The 22,051-nt window shown below is 41.1% G+C and overlaps 1 protein-coding gene across 4 annotated transcripts in view; it reads left to right on the top strand.

Moving 5' to 3' along the window:
• The first annotated feature begins 459 nt into the window (after positions 1–459).
• LOC126462962 (ADP-ribosylation factor-binding protein GGA2) overlaps positions 460–22,051 on the top strand; it is a 131,893-nt gene continuing 110,301 nt past the window's right edge. Inside the window, exons 1-2 of one of the 4 annotated variants that reach the window (XM_050096115.1) lie at positions 460–727; positions 6,918–7,078. In XM_050096115.1, the coding sequence (XP_049952072.1) occupies positions 691–727; positions 6,918–7,078 (198 nt within the window). In that variant the 5' untranslated portion in view covers positions 460–690. The other 3 variants (XM_050096117.1, XM_050096118.1, XM_050096114.1) reach the window with 3 other exon arrangements.

The raw sequence follows: 22,051 nt of genomic DNA, 5'->3' as shown, positions 1-22,051 counted from the left end.
TTATTCTTCTCAAAATTAGTAATGATGTTTTAAAGTGCGTACGTGATTAATCGATAGCTGAGAGCTGATACGATAAAGGAAGACGCATCTACAACTACGGTAGCCAAATTTTGTACCGAAACTTTAGAGCAGATGCATAGCAGAGATATTATTTGAGTCGCAGCTTTTCATTTCATCATAAATTTTCTTCATAAAACTAGTACCAGTATATAAAATTTACATTTGACATTGTGATCCTTGTATTTATTCTTCAGGTAGACCTAAATGTTTCTTGACTATTGTTTTAAGCTACTCTCTTAAGCGCTGGATATAAGGCCTACATGAGAACTTTCTGAAACTATTTTACTCCATTATGGCTTTTTATAGGTGAAAAACCGTGTAGGAAAGGTCATTGGAAGTGATAGAAAAATCGAGTACCAATACGAAAATGTTTGATTGAACGCTGCGGTGTACTCTTGATGAATCAGCTGATGCAATTGAATTTTGCATAGAAACGTCCGCAGTATAATGTCTATTACAATTAAAATTTGCTTTTACTTGAACAACGAAAACAATTAAATGAAACTTCTGCGAAACTGAAAGCAACATACCACAATTTGTATCAGGGGCATTTAGGTCTGAGTATTTTGTTTTGACAAATGGCTGTACAGTTGGTAAGACTACTGTGCAGTGGATGCAGTGTTTGAGGCGATGGAGGACTACTCAGCTACGCTAGAAAATATTATACGTAAGTTGTTAATGCTATGTAACTGGATGATATTAATCCAAAAGTAGAGTGCTCAAAGAAGATACCATTGTCAATATTGTTCGCCCAATGAAATGCGTCAGTCAGCAACGAAGATTTTAAAACGTCGCTTTCTATGTTGTTACCTTCTGTTTGACAAGACCTGAGAACCGCTCGACATGAATTAGTTTAGCTTCTTGAGTATTCAGCTGTTGTCAATAGCATAGAGTTACAATGCGTGGTACATCGTTAGCAGACGATATACGAATGAGAAGTTTGTGATTAGGCGCTGCTTCTGACTATGAATAAAAATAAACTATCAATGACTACGAGAACCAAAATTTCATGGAACCTCGAACCTTTCGGAAGATAGCGAAATTCAGTTTTTTTGGCACGACTAGAATTTGGTTACTGCGATGGCATTTCCAACAAAAGAGCAGTGTGTGTTTCTGATTTTCATTACGTTCCATAGAATTAAAGTGAATTTTGGAAATAGGACGACACTATAGCGCTAAATAGAGTAAACAATGTCCTTGGTAAACAGTTTTCTTGTGCTTCAGTGATGTAAAAATAAAAAGTGACCACAATAGTTTTTATCAGCAGTTGACTGGTAGGGAGGTTGCAATGCTTACGAAAACTAAAACAAACGAAGTGAGCAACAGCTTCGTAACAAAATCCAATACTTGAGACTTGTCGACTGATGTGTTTTCATATTTCTAAGAAAACATTTTGTAATGACTTGTATTAAAAATCCGAAGCTTTCGACTGTTGTCAATATTTTGATGAAATGCGTACACACAGAATGTCAGCATTGTTCCTGTAACTGTGATGTGCAGGTGTCTGGCGTCAGATCTAATTGTGCTCTCGTAAAAGGTAACTGTGTGTCTGGTTAGCCTGGTTAACCACTGCGTGCAGAAGGATTGTGTTGAATATTCGCTTTTTTGTAGGCGAAAATTGTTTTTGTCTGCATCATCGTAACATTTTTGCTTGACAAACTGTTACATTGGGATTGAAATAATTTGCTAGAGAACGCGTGTGGACAGGAATAGTCTTACGCCAGATCCCCAGTTTTGTGCAGTGCGTCCAGAACAAATGATACACATTCTAGATCTACGTATATTGCTCGTGGCTAAGCGAAGTTAGTATATGAATCGCAAAGGATAAAACAAAGTTTCATGAAAAGTAACTAGTTGAGTTAATTTCATGATTACAAGAATTGTGTACAACACCGTATTTAAAACATAAATTAAACTATTGGCAGTGTGTTGCTTCACTTAGACTGGTATGCAGTTGTGTGTATAACTTATATTGAGAGTAAACTACCCTTTCGACAAGTTTTGTGTTATTTCAGAGGATACGGTATTAGAAAATAGTTATTTTAATCTTAATTTGGTTGAGACAGAGCCTAAGCTAAGTATTTATAAAAATCACTACATATAATTGACCAAAGTTCAGAATTATTATTGCCTTCTAGTATGCTGGATTCCCTTCTGAGCAGGGTATCAAGAATTTGTTAGTCGTGGATCCTTTTTCAGTGGAATGGCTTTCGTAATTGGCAGGCCTTTAGAAAATAAAAGGCATAATAAATAATGTGTTAGCACAGTAGGTCACAATATAAACAACTCAAATCGTATTATCCTCATTATGTAAATCAAAGAATTCTTCAATGTTGTTAGTTGTTTAGAGCTACATGTTCCATGAATTATAAGTACATTTACTGCCAATGCTATATCATTGACAAGGTAGGACCAAATAAGCCCCATTGGAATTTCATTAAGATACTATAATAAAATGGAGAAATGCACTTTGTTAATGTAAAATATGGCAACATGCTGACCATGACATTGATTTTATTATATGATAATGAAACTTAAATTACAAGTCCATAAATAAAAGTACTTTGAATGTGATGCAAGTAGGATGACAGTGCTCCATTCATTTATATGGACAGTTTTTTTGCATTTTTCGAATGATGATGATATGAAGAAAATGATCAAATACAAGTAAGTTGTATGAATTATGTGAATGTAATAGCCTACATTACATCACAGGAAGATAATTGCGCTTCTCAGTTTGCTTATTTTCAACGAGATGTATTTTGCACAAAGTAGCCTATCTTTTCATAGATGTTAAGATATGTCTCCATTTTCAGGAGATGATGGTTTAAATTTTCCTCCAGGTTTATTTTTTAACACATTGCCTTCTTTGATTAAGCTGAATGCTTCCTTAATCGGTGTATCCTCCACATAAGTGACCCAATGATGGATCCCTGATAACTCCACTGTTTATGCAGGCTTTGAAAACTTATGCTTCTTATTGTATTCATTGTCTGGTAATAGGAATTGATTTTTTGTGTTTGTGTGATCTTTTTACTATTCCACTATTTTCAAAATCTTTTACGTAGTATTTGAAGTAAATCTCCATTAATTGGTCAGATGCATCTTAAAAAAACTTGGAGTTATATCATATAGCTTTTCTTTGTATCGTGTCTGTGTGAATTTTTTGAATGTTTTTGTTTTGGGAAAATCAGATGAAAGACATAGCAGTACTCTGTGCATTGTTCTTGTGTAAACATTTCTTTTATAATTAATTGTCTAACTATTGTTCTCTAATCTTGTAAGAGTTCATTGAATCCTAAAATTTATTGCCCCATACAGAGTACTTGGTCTCTTTGTTTACAGTTCAGTAGGACTACATCAAAGCATTTTACAAGTAGTGTATGTAAAATTGTCATGTTTGTTCTGTACAGTGTGTGTGAGAAATTCCATGTCTGAATGTGTATTTATGTTTCACTAAATGTGGGTAACCTCATTTAAGTTTGCATTATTTTACTCAGGTAAGGTGCCTGTCACGTAGAACATTTTTGTTTCAAAGAGAGAAAAAAAGAAAAGAACTTTGAAATATATAGTCTCTAAACAAGTGCAGAAAACAGCAAGTAGATGAAACTTCCTGGCAGATTAAAACTGTGCCGGACCGAGACTCAAACTCGTGACCTTTGCCTTTTGCGGGCACATGCTTGGTACAGCACTTGCCTGCGAAAGACAAAGGCCCCGAGTTTGAGTCTCGGTCCGGCACACAGTTTTAATCTGCCAGGAAGTTTCATATCAGTGCACACTATGCTGCAGAGTGAAAATCTCATTCTGGAAACCAAGTAGATGATTGTCAGATCTGAAAGAATGGTACCATGTTAATATGCCGAAGTCAGGGTCTCTGACACTTTAGCACAACAAACCTAAGTGTTGCATATGAAAATCAGTGAAAGTGGTTTGGATGAGTTCTACTGTATCTTTTGTGAAAATCCCTCACAGAGAATAATTTTCCTGTTTGGGTGAAATTAAGCCAATAGCAAGTTTATGTTCAACGGCAAATTTTTTTTTTTTTTTTCTTCCCTCTCTGCGACAGCACAGGGTCAGTACGGTAATTAATAGATCTGGCAATATAAGGGATGGCCAAATGTCCTTCCTGTTGCCAACCTGTAACCCTCAGGATGAAATCTGTGTATTTTGACTATCTGTGTGTAGTGTTAGTCACGTGAAAATAAGGAAAAGTTTCTTAAATGTTTTGAATTGTGCAACTGATGCAGGACTTGGGTACCAGCTCAGTGGTCACTTAGTGGGATGTGGGAAACCAGATCCAGGCTGATCAACGCACTGACCCTCATCATTAATCCTCTGGGCAGATTTCACCGAGCGAGGTGGCGCAGTGGACTCGCATTCGGGAGGACGACTGTTCAATCCTGCGTCCGGCCATCCTGATTTAGGTTTTCCGTGATTTCCCTAAATCGCTCCATGCATATGACGGGATGGTTCCTTTGAAAGGGCACGGCCAACATCCTTCCCTAATCCAATGAGAATGATGACCTCGCTGTCTGGTCTCCTTCCCCAAACAACCCAACCCAAATCTGGGCAGATTTCATCTGTGGTCGGTGCACTTCCTCATCCCACAAGTCCCAAACAAAAGTGGTTACTTCATTGTTTGCATCCGCAATGCTGTGAAGACATTGATATTGTAATTGCATATTTATTTTGAATTACGGCATCAGCTAGTTTTAATCATTGAAATAATCTTTCAGAAGGTATTTTATTTTGTATCATGAAATAGTATTCCACCTTACCCCTTTTCACATTATTGGGCTCCTATTATGTGTCAGATATCAGAAGCACAAGGAAAGAGAACTTTTCAAGCACAGAGTGAGTTATTGGCTGTGGCTATTGAATTGAACTCTCATATAAAATCTGTGAATAAAATTACTAGCCGTATAAAATCAGCTGTAGGATAGCGATGATGCTCTCTGGAACCGCGCGACTGCTACGGTCGCAGGTTCGAATCCTGCCTCGGGCATGGATGTGTGTGATGTCTTTAGGTTAGTTAGGTTTAAGTAGTTCTAAGTTATAGGGGACTGATGACCTTAGAAGTTAAGTCCCATAGTGCTCAGAGCCATTTGAACCATTTTTAGAGATGATACTCAAACAGAATTTGAATCTTCGCAGCCAGAGATACAATTAAAACACAATTTTCTTTTGATCTCAGAATCAAATAAGTAGAAGTTAACCACGTGAAGAAGCATTGCTCAGTGAAAATATGTTATTTGCTCACGGCAGATAAACCTGTTTACTTCTAACCAAGAGTATACCCATAACTTCATGGTAAAGCTGTCTGTCACCATAACTGAGATATATTTCATATGAAAATATAAATAACTATTTCATCTTAACAAATGAATGCAGATGTGGAGTTTACCCAAAGTAACTTGTCCCTTACGCAGAAACACAGTCTCGTTCTCAGCGGTGACTGTGTCAAAAAGGAGTGGCTGTTTTATTTTGATGTCATCTGCTGGGTCATGCGTTTCTTTTGTTAACAGCAGCTATCTCAGTTGCTTATGAGGTGACTTTTTTTTTTTTTTCGGTACTCTGCTTGGAGACTAGAGACTTGTCAAATTTTTGGTCGTGTTGTCATGTTAATACAATCATTTGCAGACTCGCTAACTGTAGCATTGAAGTTCTGCTTGTGAATAGCCTTCACTTACTGAACTACAGTACTACGCAATGGCTGAATGCAACTGACAGTGTGGTAACATGCTTTTCCGTTCCTCTATTCCTGTATCAACTGAAACACACTGTAATGTATTCCAGCATCTTTCTCTACATTCAGTGCCCATTTCAAATTGCTTAATGCCTTCTGCTATGTTTCATTAGCTTCCTGCCTCCTGGTAGTCAGTCTTGTTCCTAACACTTGGGCTGAACAGTAGTCATCTAAAGTTAAGGTTTCCACTTGTTGTTATGGGACTTACCCACTGAGGTGATTTTATCGATGAAACTCGGTGTGGAAAGTTATCAGCTCACAAACAACAATGACTATTCCATCAATATTATGAAAAGAGTAGATACTACTCACCATATAGCAGAGATGCCACGTGCAGATAGGCACAACAAAAGGACTGTCAAAAGATTAGCTTACAGCCAACAAGGCATTCTCTCTCTCTCTCTCTCTCTCTCTCTCTCTCTCTCTCTCTCTCCCTCCCTCCCTCCCTCTCCCTCTCTCTCCCTCTCTCTCTCATGCAATACAATTTCATACTCGCACGACCACACAGAGAGAGAGAGAGAGAGTGAGAGAGAGAGAGAGAGGAGGGGGGGGGGGTTAGGGAGGGGGGGGTGCAAGTGTGTCTGAATTGTCATTGTGACAGTCCTTTTGTTCTGCGTATCTCCGACCCAGCATCTCCACTATATGGCAAGTAACAAGTATCCTTTTCATGATATTGTTGCGTTACATCCTAGATTTTCCATTGTTTGATTTCGTTTGACTGTTCTATGTTAGTTCAAAAAATGTGACAGTGAATGTCGGCAACTTTATTGGCAAAGTCATGAAACCTGGAGATTATTGAGTTACTATCGTTCTTTGTAGGAGGCTGGATAAATATAAAGAATTTTTCTTCCTCTTCTCAGTAATGACAAAGTGATATAAAATTGTACCTCAAAAGAGTAATGGTTTGTCTCTAGAAAAGCAGAATGGAAGCTGTTGCTAGAGTGAGAAAGTACTTAGTACTGTATTAATAAAAATGGTGTTCAAGACAATTAAATTTTCAGTTCTGTTGTACATTACCCGCATGTCCCTAAATCTAGACAGTTTATTGTACAACACAGATATTTGCCTCCTCAGAAAGATATTTTAATATGCAAAATGAATTATTTTTCAGATAAAGCAACAAACCCCAGTAAACTTGTACACGACACACAGGCCATATATGAAGCATGCAAGTTTCTGGAAAGAGAAACATTTTGTGCACACGAAGCAACACGCCTACTTGCAGCGAAAATTCAGTCACCTGATGAAAAGGAAGCCATGCGTGCTCTGGTGGTAGGGATATTACTGTTATTTCTAAATGTGTAGTATCTGCCTAAAATTGTTTTAATTTTGACAGTATGTTGTGTCACAGATGTGTTCTAAGTGTACTTCATTGTGGATCTAAATATTTTTGCTTGTATCTTTGTCAGTCATAAGTTATGTATTTGGTGTTGTGTTAGCATCGTTTCACTGCATGCAAATAAAACATTTTCCATTGTCTATAATTTGTTATCCATATCTTTCAAATCCTCATTAAAGTCATCATTGTGTATTGCATAATGTATGGAATATGAGAAATTTTTTGGGAACTATTAGTCAGCATTGATAAGATTCAAATATTGACTCACTGAAATGGCAAAATGAACATGTTAGCCACATTACAGAGGTACAAAAAATTTTAAGAGACCTCTCCTTGTCACTTTTGTGTAAACAAGCCAGGATTTGCAATAAAGTGTCATTATGTTTAAGACAGAAGACTTGTGTTCAGGAGTAGTGTTCAAGCTCTTTCTGGTTATTCAGTACACCTGTTAGATTTCTGCTGTTTCCCCAAAATTGCTTGATGTTATCACTGGGGAACGGACTTCAACAAGTTCACTGCCTATTCTGTTCCCTTTGCTGAAATGAATTAGGTAGTGCAATGGTCAAGGTGGTATATTTGTGTTGAAGAAAGGTGAAACTTTGTTCAGCATCTTCAAATCAAATGGGCTAAATACCACTTAACATATAATGTGGTATATGCTGGCAACATCACGAAACCCACATAAGGCTTGTGCCTTTTTCCTTTTACATATGGGTCTCACATCTGGTATAGTTGTGCCTGTGTGTACTGTGGTTGTTTGAAAACTCTTATTAGGGACACAATCACTTGTTGCTTCCCGTATGTGGATGTGTGGAATATATTGTGTGATATACATAACAATTTTTACTGTGATGAAGCTTGATAATTAGTTAATTGTCAAGTTGTAGAACAAAGTGTTTACTTCAAAGTAAAATAGCAGCCTATGCAGGAAAATGATGTCCTTCAAGAAACAAGTAAAATAAATTTGCTTTACTCTTTTTTTTTTTTCAGCACCAAGCAGTGATAAGCACACAAAAAGTGTTAACGTGGGAGGGGCAAAAGAACGGTACCTATGTTTCCAGTTACAGTTTTCTTTTTGCCAAACAGTTTATTGTTTTCTTCTTTATTACACCAGTAGATAATCCTCAGTCTGCACAAAATGAAAATATACAGAAGGTATCTTTTTGTACAAAGGCCAGTGCAGGGACAGGCATTATTGAATGTAAAGAAAGTTATATTTTTAAGATGTATAAAATTCACTTTATTGTTTATTTCATGTTTCGAGGGCATTTATTGTGTCGCCATTAATGTCAGTGTCCTGAGACTAGTTTGTCATTGAAATTTGTTTGCCACTAACTGTTCCCTGCCATGTGTTGCTATTACTCAGTCTGGTTAAATGGAAAAGAAAGAAAAGAGAAATCGCATGTTTCTAATACATATGAGAACTGGATATGTGTCTTCCCCCATCTCTGTCAAACTCCTCCTCCCCTCTCCCTCTATCCATCTCTTCCTAGCCCCTCTGCCTCCCCTCTCTCCGTCCATCACCACTTCCCCTCTTACCATCTACTCCTTTCTGCTTTCTATGCTCGTGTCCTCCCACTTCCATCACCCCCTCCTCGACAGTGAGTCTTATTTATTGTAATTGCAAATACAGATTCTGTAGTAATATGTATATTCATTGGAGTATAATAATGTGCATATTTGAATATTTGTTGTAAATAATCCACTACAGTTCAAAAGGAACAATGATGTAGGGCTACATAATTACAGTACCAGAAGAAAAAATGACATTCGTTATTCCACATCAAGGTTGTCTTTAGCACAAAAAGGGGTGTGGACAGTGGAACAACAAAAATTTTTGATCATTTACCCAGTGATATAAAATGCCTGACAGACAGCAAAGTAAAATTTGCAAAGAAAGGTTTCTGCACAACAGCCGGCTGGAGTGGCTGAGCGGTTCTAGGCGCTACAGTCTGGAACCGCGAGACTGCTACAGTCCCAGGTTTGAATCCTGCCTCGGGCATGGATGTGTGTGATGTCCTTAGGTTAGTTAGGTTTAAGTAGTTCTAAGCTCTAGGGGACTGATGACCTCGGAAGTTGAGTCACATAGTGCTCAGGGCCATTTGAACCATTTTTTTGCTTGACACTACTTCTATTCTGTAGAATAATTTCTATCTCTGTAATGTGCAAAAGGTGATGGATAGGGATTACTAACTCACATCTATTTTCTTTTTGTACAAATTGAAATGTTCAGAATGTAACCATATGTACAAATTAATTTATGATGTGAATGTAAAATGATATGTTCCACATCATTACAATTTATTGTACAAAATGATCCATGGAACATGCAACTAACTAATGGAACATCATTCCAGAATTTCAGAGCAATCTGTGAAGGAGTTTTGGAGATTTACTATGATTTTGTAGGAAACAGACATGCATTTTTATTTATATAGATTGTGTAATATGAATTTTTGTGAGATTGAAAGTATAACTATTTCAGCGACCACAAATTGGTAAACTCATCAGTTGTTTTCTTTTAGCTTGGCATGTTTAAAACTAGACTCGCCATTATATGGTGATGATAAGGAGGATCAGTCCTTATTTGTCAGCCAGTTGGCAGGTAGTAATTGATTAAACTTTCATTTTATTCAGAACTGATTTACATTTTCAACATCAGTGTGCTGTATGATCCCCACAGACACAAGTACTTTCTTATACCCATTGTGGTGGAAGTAAGTAGCCTCTGAATATCATTTTGGGGAATTGCGTGTCAGGCCTGGAGCACATGCTGTGTCAGTTAAGGTTCGTGAACATTGCTGGCTGCTGGCTGGCATGGAAGTGTATGTTTAGCCATTGCTTGCCAGACGTGCTCTGTGGGTAACAAGTCAGGGGATTAGGCAGGCCAGTCAAGGATCCATAAATTCCTCAAGCAGCTTGTGGTGTGAACTATATAGTGAGGTCTTGCATTGTTGTACCGGAATATGCCTTTTGGAACCCTGCTCATGAAGGGTACAACAACAGGGTTTACTGTTCTTGCCACATGGTGGCAAAAGATTCGGCATGTGTTCAACAGTAACCAGATCAATCCAATAATTCCCACACACCATAATCCCAGATGTTGGAGATATATGGGTCTTAATCATTTCTGCTACTTGTGTTCTGTGAGCAAGCTGTCTGTGGATGTGGTGGAGTTGATCTGACTGCCACAAACAGAAGCAAGAATCCTCTCCGAACACCACAGAATGCCATTCAATGTCCCAGTTGACTCTGGAACTACAATATGCAGCCCCCTGTTTGTGGTGTAGTGTCAGCTGAAAATAGCACATGGCAAATCAAGATCTCAACCCAGATTTCAGTTATCTGTTCCCGACTGTTGTGGTGATACACTACCTGTAACCTCCGACCAAATTTCAACTGTTGCCTTGTGTCTGTTCATCAGTTCTAAAATATTGTCATGGTGTAGTCATATTGAAAGGACTCGCAGCTTATCTTCAAACTAAAGTGATATTGTGGGTCCATCTTGTCACCACTCGCTCTGGACCAATGCCAACTGTCTGTATGATAAGTTAGTATCGTCATTGTCTATTCATAATGCTAATGACTCAGTCTATTTTAAAACTCTGAAAGGTGGTGGAAAAACTATGCATGCATTTTGTGTTGTAATTTTAAACTGAAAAGTTGCCGCAACATTACACACACCCAGTAGCAATCATGTACACGTAACATTCTTCTTCTGTGAGAATGGCTATATACCGTAATGAAAATAAGCTTTTGTGAGTAGTGTCTCCCACATTCAGGGAAATGAGTTTGACAACATTTTTTCAAAGTGTTCATGATTAACATTGTCCATTTCCAATAGAGTGTTCCAAAAAGTCTAAATAGCTATCACCTTTAGAGTGCCTTTCTGTACTGGTCCTTTCCTTCTGTATTTATGCAGTAATCCAATATCATTGTGTGTCTCTCATTGTGTATTTGTGTCTCTCATTGAATTCATTCCATTCCTCAATTTCCAAATAGCATCCTGATATTGAATGGTCATCAGCAGGTAAAGCATTTGGTTTTACTCATTCTTTCTTTCCATTTAAGACATAATCATGCTCATTGGTGAAAGCTACTCAAAGAATATGATACAGATCGTAAGTTCTTTCATAGCTGCAATATTTATTCTTTGTTTCATTGTAGTTGTTCCTAATGTTCACTGTGTAAGAGATATATATTTCTGAATTTCGGGCCATATTCCATGCAGCAGAAGAAGAAAATAACTCTTAAATAACTATATACTTGCATTTTTTTTTTTTTTTTTTACCCCTCGTGGATTGTTGTACCCTTCAAAATGCCTCTGATAGTATGAAATGGTTTCACCGAATTTCGTGACATTTTAGTGAAGTGACACTGTATTGGCAGTGTTTGCTGCATAAATCTACCGTTTCAGTTGGTTTAGTAAATGATGATCCAAAGCAACGACGTCAAGAATACATGCAGGCCATGGAACTGATTTTATTCTTCTGTCAACGTATTTATCTACCTTATGTGATGGGTCTCATCCATTTTATCTTGAACACTGTTACTGAAAACACGTGCTTCCTACTATTCGCAGAGACACCTGTTGTAACAAGTCTGAAAGAGCAATCTGTTTTGGAGAACATATAAAGCCACCAGACAGTCCCCTACATTTTCAGCCCACAAGTTGATCTTAAATTATTGCTGGTATCTTGGCAGAATTGGACGATTCCAAACACTGCCACATCAATAAGCAACTCTGAATATACAACTGTTGGACTGACACAGTGTGTATCAAACCACCACAAAGTTTACTTCTCTGATCAGTGATAAGCATGTGAAAGACCCCACACATGATGATGATGATGATGATGATGATGATGATGATGATGATGATATCAGCACAAGAACTGCATGTGAAATAATTTCCAAGCTGCACTATGAGCATATCACATGCTGTGGTGATATGTATTGTATGTATGCTTGGTATCTTTGAATCTGAAGATAGGAAAGGGAAATCAAATGGTCTGAGATATAATCCTCAGCTAGTTCTAGGATTTTTTTTGTCACATTGCGGGTTTTTTGCTCCTGACAATGATTTGTTAATCTGAAAATGCTGAGTTGCACTAAGGTTCAATATCTGTTAAACTACAGGTCACTCTATCACTGGCTGGTTAAGTCACTTCAAAGGCTGAAGGAAGCAAGGAGTATACCATCCCTAATAGGACAATGTCTAGTAAAACATAGTGGTTTTCAAACTTACCTTTAGGTTGAAGGCGGGCTTCGCGTTCACAGTAGAGTACACACAGTTTATAAAACTGTGATGGATTAAAATGGTGTGCTGGACCAAGACTCAAGTCTGAAGCACACACAATAATTACAATCAAGGTATTTTGCAGGGGTTGTGTCAACATTTGAAAGAAGCTACAGCTGCCTGTTGCATGATCTTCATAGTACAGCAGCAGTGTGTCAATCCTGAAGTGTACTACATTAAGCTGCAAGTTGCTTTCACCCTCATAAAGAGAGGAATTCATTTACTCAAAGGTTTATCTCATCAGTGAGGTTTAAAATACTTTCCACACATTAGTTAAAGAATCCTGGTCTAGCACATAGTTTTAATGTGCAAGGAAGCTTCAGAGGGTTGAGTATGATGCTGCTGACTGCAAGAACACTCTTTATTTTTGCTGTGCTATAACTGTCAACAGAATTTGAAGAGGGAAAAATATTAATCCTGGCCCATGACTGCAATTTAGGAAAGGGGTTAAGCTTGGGAGTAGATTAACAGAGCAGTTTACAAAGCTGCCCCCCATCCCCCCTTGGGAGAAATCCGCGCACCTCTTCTGCCTGTGTCTAATTTAATCATATGTTTAAATGTGACATTTAACTGACAGCAGATAGTGCAATACTCGAATGGTGCTGTCTTTGAGTCATCTACAACGTTATCATGAGGAGGAACACGGCTTTCTGACATGTATTGTCACCGCTGACGAAACATGGTCTCATCATTTTGAACTGGAAAACAAGTGTCGGAGCAAGCAGTGGAAACATGTGATTTCATCACCTCCAAAGAAGCAAAAGGCTGTGCACACCAGTTCTGGTAAGATCATGATGTCCTTTTTTTTTACCACAAGGGCCCACTGCTTGTTGAGTTCCTGGTATGGGGAACCACCATCAATGCCCAGCGTTATCATGCCACTTTACAGAACCTTAGACGAACCGTCATGTCAAAATGCTAAGGCATGTTGTGCAATGGCGTTATCCTCCTGCATGATAATGCCCACCCAAACACGGCCAATGTGGTGAAAATAACATTGCAGCAGTTTCGGTGGGAAACACTGGAACATCTACCGTACAGTCCTGACCTTTCACTGTGTGAATTGCGTGTGTTTGGACCTCTAAAACAAGCTATTCGCAGACATCGATTCACAACGGATGACGAAGTGTGTGGCTGGGTCCAGGCTTGGATCTGACAGCAGCCTACTACCTTTTTCAAGAATGGAATTGGATGGCTGGTATCGGAATGGGATAAATGTGCCAACAGTTTTGGCAACTCTTTTTGAGTATGTGTACTGTGTATAACTGCATTTTTGAGTTAATGAAATGATTACTGTTACTTTACACTAGTAACCATGACAGATGACTCAAAAATTGTTTTCTTGTAGATGACACCTCAAGCGTAACTGTGGAGGAAGTGGAATGTAATATAAACAGTGGAGCTAATAGCTGCTAGAGTAGTAATATCAGCACGTGGCTTTCAGAGGACAGATCAACCCTTAACATTAATAAATTGATATGCACGTAGGTTCAGACATGGAACTCCAGTAAAAATAGAATTTTAGTATCCATTGCTGTTCCGACTTCTTAGGGCTGAGTGCAGATGGTAGACTTTCTGGAAGGATCACTTTCAAAATCTTGGGCCGAAATTAAATGCTAGTGTCTTCACCATAAGAATGATCTTCACTTTCTCAGACAGTGCTTTTGCATACTCTTCTTACCTTCACATTGTTATCTCACATTGTGTTATATTTTGGGGCAACTCTGTGCACTCACGAAGAATATTCTTAGCTTAGAAAAAGGGTGGTTAGAGTGATAGCAGTTTCAGTTCACGAAGTTTGTGGTAGGTCACTGTCTAGGTGTCTTGGAATTCTGACTGTGCTGTCCCTGACAAATATTCCACTGTGGGATTTGTTGTTGACAATATGGACTCATTCACAAGAAACTGCAACTTTCATTCATCAATTACTAGGTGAAAATACAATTTGCTCTTGGATAATGCTTGCTGTACAGAAAGGCATATACTATTCAGCAAGTTTTATTTTGAATAGTCTTCCACCAGAACTGAAAAAAATTGAGTGATAAACCCCAAGTATTCAAATCCAAGTTGAAAGGTTTCCCTGTTGTTTTTGCCTTTTATTTTGTACAAGAATTCCTTGTAATAGTTGAGAACTTTTCTCTGTAATGTGTTATTTATTCGTATACACCCGTACAACTTTTTCTTTGTTTTATTTATTCTTTCATTCATACATTTTCTTATAAGCATTCTGTATGCTATGTGCTGACTCATTCTGTGACCAAGTAACTTAATTAGTTAATTAATTAACAAGTGATACCTAAACCATTATCAGTTATTTTTCAGTCTTTGTTACACAATGGCTTGTCTTCAGATCTGAAACAGAATAAAACTAAGTATGTACCACCTGATATTTTACAGTAAGTAGAAAAGAATCGTACATAAAAGTAGAAAATGTTGTTCAACAGCAATATTACAGTGGCTGCTCCTGTGCTACACCGTTCAAGCACACTATTTATGCAGTGTCTTCCATTTTACGGCAGTTCAGAACTTGGCTGCCAAGAGGAAAAGGAAAATTGTGCTGTTAGTATTTGTGTGATCTTTTTTAACATCTATGTTATTTAAACATCTGTTGATTGCATGGTAATACAAAGAATATACCTGGGATAGGTTTTCAGTATGAGTTACAAACTAACTGGAGGTTTTCTGTGATGGTAACAGGTGGAAAAATAACTGAACAATGTTGTGCACTGCTTACAGCTTATGCCAGGCAGGTGCAGATTAAAAGAGAATACTGTAACACACTCTCACATTTTAAAATCTCATTCGGTACAGTCCCCAACACTCAATCAATCCTTCTCAACCTGTCCGGTAAGTCTCCCCTGACTCGGGGTTGTGGACTAAATTTCCAAACTCTACCCATTTTGTAAACCTCACCAGTACATTTTCTTCATCCCTCTTCCTTTCCCTCCAATTCTTCTGCCAGATGGAGCCACTGGCTTTGAAAGCTTCCAAGATTCATTACCTACATATGTGTGTTCTGCTGCTGCTTGGAAACGAGATTTTTTAATCTATCTAATTACATTATATTTTCAAAAATTGACTGTTTTCATTAATATAATCTCTTATAAGAGTTACTTGTATAAATCACATAGTAGAAAATATTTTGACAAAGTTGTGGTGTGTTAGTGGACATTTTAAAGATGGCAGTGCTACTATTTTTCCAGTGGGCCTAGTTATGGCAATTATTTTTGTACTCCTGAATAACTGTAGTCATCAGGATGAATTTTCCCTGTGCACCGGAGTGTGTACTAATAAGAAACTTCCTGGCTGATTAAAACGGGGTGCCGAACAGGGACTTGAAGCTGAGACCTTTTAGTCCCGTAAGTTTCGCAGGAGAACTTCTGTGATCGTTGGAAGGAAGATGAGATGAGCTACTGGCAGTAGTAGAGCTGTGAGGATGCGTTGTGAATTGATTTTCAGTAGCTCAGTTGGTAGAGCGCTTGCCCATGGAAGGCATAGGTCTAGGATTCAATTCCCAGCCCAGTGCACAGTTTTAATCTGCCAGGAAGTTTCAACTATAGACATACTTCTAAGAATTTTTGGAGAAACAGAAAAGGACAACTTGGACAGCAAAAGATGTAATAATCAAAATACATTTTGAGTTTCCCATAAAAACATAAGAAACCTGTTAAATAAGAAAAATGTTGTTCGCATATTGCTATAGTGTACTGAAGAATCAGAATGTATTGCTACAGATGTGTTATGCGTAACAGAACATCATTTAGATGTCACAGAAGTTGCACAGATGCACCTATGCGGATACAATTTAGTATCACATTGCCATAGTTATAATAAAAGGAAAGGGGAGAACTGGCTTCATAGAGGGTTTGTCTGGAAAGTAATGTATCACTCTTTTTTTCTTTAATTTATTGCTCAGATAGGTTGCACAAATTAAAATTCTCTGACGTATGGTCCTTCTGCATCAATACATTTTTGCCGCTGTGATTTCCACGCATCATAGCCGGCCGAAGTGGCCGTGCGGTTAAAGGCGCTACAGTCTGGAACCGCAAGACCGCTACGGTCGCAGGTTCGAATCCTGCCTCGGGCATGGATGTTTGTGATGTCCTTAGGTTAGTTAGGTTTAACTAGTTCTAAGTTCTAGGGGACTAATGACCTCAGCAGTTGAGTCCCATAGTGCTCAGAGCCATTTTAACCACGCATCATAAGGTTTCTGGAAATTCTCTATCAGGATGCTTTTCAAGAAAGCTGTTGAAGTAACTTGCACATTGCCCACCGACGTGATGTTTTCCTTTGAGTTTGCTTTTCAGTCAAGGAAACAGATAAAGTGCACTGGGGCCAGGTCAGAGCTGTAGGGCGGCTGTGGCACCCTCGTCACACCGATATGGGTCAGATAGGCCGATACAACAAAGGCAATGTCAGCCAGCACACTGTCGGTGCATAGTTTCTGTGATGCAAGGAACTCCTATGAATACAGGCGACCCTGTGAGTCAATCTCTGGAGCACTGTCGTGTCCACCTGCGGGCACTGGGGTTAGAATAGGCCCGAGGTATTCCTGCCTGTTGTAAGAGTCGACTGAAAGGAGTCTCTCACCTTTCGGCCTTTGTGATGTTCTGCTGTAGGGTTTGACCTACATTTTTCAAAATTTTCCCAAAGAATGACCCAATTGGTGAAGGGCGCCTTACATGGTGCATCATTTCCATCATGCATTAAGATCTTTAGCCCACTTTCTCATCATGGTATTGCAGTCCCGCTCATCCTCCATCTCATGAGCGAGGACACCTTCCTGGGTGCATTTTCCTCTACCCACTATGCAGTGTCATTTTCTGCACCGACGAGGACCATGGAATTCTTTGAACCTCATATCCAGCACGGTAGCCAGTCCATTGTGGTGGTGGGGCCACCATGTACCCTGTTGATTGTAGCCCCCTGACAATACAGGGTCGATCTGCTGATGCCTGTGCTGTTAATTCCCCATGTATGCCATGGAGTAGATGCCCATCACCCTGGGGGATGGGGACTCCCAGCAATGGCCATCCTGCCAGGTGGCCCTTGCTGAGGCTGGGTGGCACTCGTGTGGAGGGCCCCTGGTCGGAGTGGTTGGCATCAGGGCGGATGACACACCATGAAGCGTAATACATCATCTATTGCTGGTGGTCCGCCGCCAGCAGTCTTTAAGCAGGCAAAGTCTAACTTCAGTGCTAAGAAATATGACCCCAAGTTGTTTCCCTCCCTGGCCACACCATGGGAGGAACGCCAGGCTCTGGATGGCAGTGACGCTTATTCATCCCGGTACCTCATATGTACGAGAGTTGATGGGTAATCTTTCATATCCATGAAGCCTAATTTTTTTGTGGAACATTTGGAGGACAAGTTTGGGGAGGTGGAAGGCTTGTCAAACTGTGCTCTGGGTCGGTCTTGATAAAAACAGCATCCTCTGCCCAGTAATGGGCATTATTCGCTTGTGACAAGTTGGGGGGGGGGGGGGATGTTTGTTACCATCACGCCCCATAAAATCTTAAATATGGTCCAGGGTATTATATTCCACAGCAACTTTCTTTTTCAGTCTGACAACGAGCTGCACGCAAATTTAGAGTGGCGAGGTGTTCATTTCGTCTGGTGTGTACATTGGGAACCGAGGCATAATCAGATTGCCAATGGTGCCTTTATCTTGGTCTTCGAGTGTGACACATTAACCGAGAAGGTCAAGGTGATGGTCTGCTGCTGTGATTTCAAGCCATATATCCCTCCCCCAATGCGGTGCTTTAAGTGCTGGAAGTTTGGCCATACATCTTCCCGCTGTACTTCCAGCGTCACATGTCAAGGTTGTGGACATCTGTCACATCCCATTACTCCATGTGCCCTGCCTCCCATCTGCATCAAATGCAAAGAGTATCATTCACTTTGCTCGCCAGACTGCAGGATTTTACAGAAAGAGAGGGAAATAATGGAATACAAGCCACTGTCTGACTGACCTACACTGAGGCTAAGAGGAAATTTGAGTGCCTACATCCTGTGGCTATGACCTCCTCCTACTCTGCCACTGCGAGAACAGGTGTCGCCCCGTCATTTCCTTGCATTCCAGTCACCTCTCAGAACCAGAAGCCTACACCTGCCCCCTTGATGGGGGGGGGGGGGGGGGAGGGGGCACTTCCCTCCCTGTTGCTTCCGCACCACCTATTTCGGGAGCAGTACCCCCCCCCCCCCCCCCCCAACCATTGGGGATATCAGTCCCCACTTCTGAGCTGGAGAAGTGTAAGTCTTCTTCGGCTCTTCGGGTCCCTTGGGTCACTCCCTTCCCAGGTTTCTGCTAGAGGGAAAGATGACACCCGCCAGTGGCTGAAGAGCTCAAATGCAGCTGGTCATAGGGCTTCACGATCATCGTCAGTCCTGGAGACTGAATCAGTTAAGTCCTCCCAGCCAGGGAAACCCAAGGAGCAGTGAGAGAAATCCAAAAAGAAGGTTCCCAAAACCAAGGGAATTGCAGTAGCACCCACACGACCTCTACCTGCAAGCTCTGAATCTGTGGATGAGGTGGAGATTCTGGCATTTGCTGAGGACCTATATCTCACCGGACCCTCAGACACAGTGGATATAGACTGCTCAGGCAAAACGTCGGTGGCAGCAGGTGACCCTGAGACATAAACTGCCTCACTGAATGTTCCATGCCTTCCCAGTCTCACGATGGTGTCATCCTCCAGTGGAATCGCGGTGGTTTTTTCCACTGCCTGACTGAGCTATGGCAACTGTTCAGCTTTACACCTGCTTTCTGCATTGCCCTCCAGGAAACCTGGTTCCCGGAAATGTGGACCCCTGCTCTCCGCTGCCATAAGGAACTGTAGCGACTATAATCGAGTGTCAGGTGGAGTTGTGTTTATGTATTAAACTCGGTCTGTAGTGAAACTTTGCCTCTTCAAACTCCTCTTGAAGCTGTGGCTGTCAGAATAAGGACGCTGCAGGAAATAACTATCTGCAATGTATATCTTCCTCTAGATGGTGCAGTATCCCTGAATGTATTAACTGCACTGATTGATCAGCTCCCTAGGCCTTTCCTACTTTTGGGAGATTTTAACGCCCAAAGCCCCTTGTGGGGTGGCACTGTTCTTACTGGTCAAGGCAGAGATGTCGAAACTTGACTGTCTCAGTACAACTTTTGCCTCTTAAATACTGGGGTTGCTTACACATTTCAGTGTGGCTCATGGTAGCTACTTGGCCATTGATTTATCAATTTGCAGCACAGGACTTCTCCCATCTATCCGTACATGGCGACCTGTGTGATAGTGACCACTTCCCCATCTTCTTGTCATTGCCTTGGCATCAGGTCCACAGACGCCTGCCCAGATGGCCTTTAAACAAGATGGACTGGGGAACTTTCACCTCTGCTGTCATAATTTAATCTCCCCCACACGGTAACATCGATGTGATGGTTGAGCAGGTGACAACAACAATCATTTCTGTGGCAGAAAACAAGATCCCTCGCTCTTTAGGGTGCCCCTGGCGAAAGGCAGTCCCTTGGTGGTCACCAGAAGTCGCTGAAGCAATTAAGGAGCATTGGCGAGCTCTACAGCGGCACCCTTCATTGGAGCACTTCATAGCCTTTAAACGGCTCCGTGCCCATGTTTGCCAACGTATCAGACGTCGCCTTCCCAAGTCTGAGGAAAGATCAAATGTGTTTTTGAGTACCAGACTCCAACAGGTGTTCCCGGTGTTGACATAAATGGTATGTTATCTACCAACGCAAATGCGATTGCTGAGCACTTTGGAGAGCACTATGCTCGAGTGTCTGCATTGGAGAATTATGCCTCAGCCTTTCGAGCTCTCAAACTGCAGCTGGAAGGGAAAGTCCTCTCATTTACTATACACCACAGTGAAGCCTATAACGCCCCATTTACAGAGTGGGAGCTCCTCAGTGCCCTTGCACATTGCCCCGAAGCTCCTGGGCCAGATCGGATCCACAATCAGATGATTAAACACCTCTCATCTGACTACAAGCAACATCTCCTCATCATCTTCAACCAGATCTGGTGCAATGGTGTCTTTCCATCACAATGGCGGGAGAGCGCCATCATTCTGGTGCTCAAACCCGGTAAAAACCCACTTGATGTGGATAGCTGTCAGCCTATCAGCTTCACCAATGTTCTTTGTAAGCTGCTGGAATGTATGGTGTGTCGGCAGTTGGGTTGGGTCCTGGAGTCACGTGGCCTACTGGCTCCATGTCAGGGCAGCTACCACCAGGGTCGCTCTACCACTGATAATCTTAGGTACCTCGAATCTTCCATCCGAACAGCCTTTTCCAGACGCCAACACCTGGTTGCAGTATTTTTTGATTTACGAAAAGTGTATGACACCACCTGGCGACATCATATCCATGCTACATTATACAAGTGGGGTCTCCGAGGCCCGCTCCCGATTTTTATCCAAAATTTCCTGTCGCTTCGTACTTTCCGTGTCCAGGTTGGTGCTTCCCATAGTCCCCCCCTCCCCTCCCCAATCCCCTCCCCTCCCCCCATGTCCAGGAGAATAGGGTCCCGCAGGACTATTTATTGAGTGACTCTCTATTTTTAGTGGCCATTAATGGTCTAGCAGCAGCTGTAGGGCCGTTCATCTCACCTTCTCTGTATGCAGACGTCTTCTGCATTTCGTACTGCTCCACCAGTACTGGTGTTGCTGAGCGGCACCTACAGGGAGCCATCCACAGGGCACAGTCATGGGCTCTAGCCCACGGTCTTCAGTTTTCAGCCGCAAAGTCATGTGTTATGCACTTCTGTCGGCATCGTACGGTTCATCCAGAACCATGACTTTACTGCAACAACGATCCACTCACTGTAGTGGAGACATGTCAACTTTTAGGACTGGTTTTCGACGCCCGATTGACTTGGCTTCCTCACCTTCATCAGATTAAGCGGAAGTGCTGGCAGCACCTCAATGCCCTCTGCTGCCTGAGCAACACCAACTGAGGTCACGCTCTACACTGCTGCAGCTCTACAGAGCCCTGGTTCAATCCTGCCTTGACTATGGGAGTCTGATTTATGGTTTGGCGGTGCCCTCAGCATTGTGTTTACTCGACCCACTGCACCACTGTGGCATTTGCCTAGTGACAGGAGCTTTTAGGACAAGTCCGGTGACTAGTGTGCTGGCGGAGGTTGGAGTCCCTCCATTGCAGGTTAGGCATGTAGGCATGCACAACTGCTGCCCAGTTACATTGCATACATTTGTAGTTCTTCTGCACATCCGATTCACAGTCTTCTTTTCCTACCCACAACAGTTTATCTCCCGCATTGGTGGCCCAAGTCAGAGCTTCCAATTGCAGTTAGTGTCCGATCCCTTCTTTCCGAACTGGAGCTGTTGCCTTTACCACCTATACTTGAAGTCCATTCACATACATTTCTGTGGTGTACACCTAGGCCGCGGCTTTGCCTGGACCTTTCACATGACCCTAAGGACTCAGTTAACCCTGCAGCTCTCCGCTGCCACTTCCTATCGATTCTTGACGTGTACCAAGGCCACAAAGTGGCTTACACCAACGGTTTGATGGCTGATGTTCACGTTAGCTTTGCGTATGTCCATGGAGGACATATTGACAGCATTCCCTGGCCAATAGCTGCAGTGT

The sequence above is a fragment of the Schistocerca serialis genome, chromosome 1, assembly GCF_023864345.2.
Source record: "Schistocerca serialis cubense isolate TAMUIC-IGC-003099 chromosome 1, iqSchSeri2.2, whole genome shotgun sequence".
Classification (NCBI taxonomy): Eukaryota; Metazoa; Arthropoda; class Insecta; order Orthoptera; family Acrididae; genus Schistocerca; species Schistocerca serialis.
Note: the sequence above shows the minus strand (reverse complement) of the source record. Positions and strands in the feature narration are given on the sequence as shown.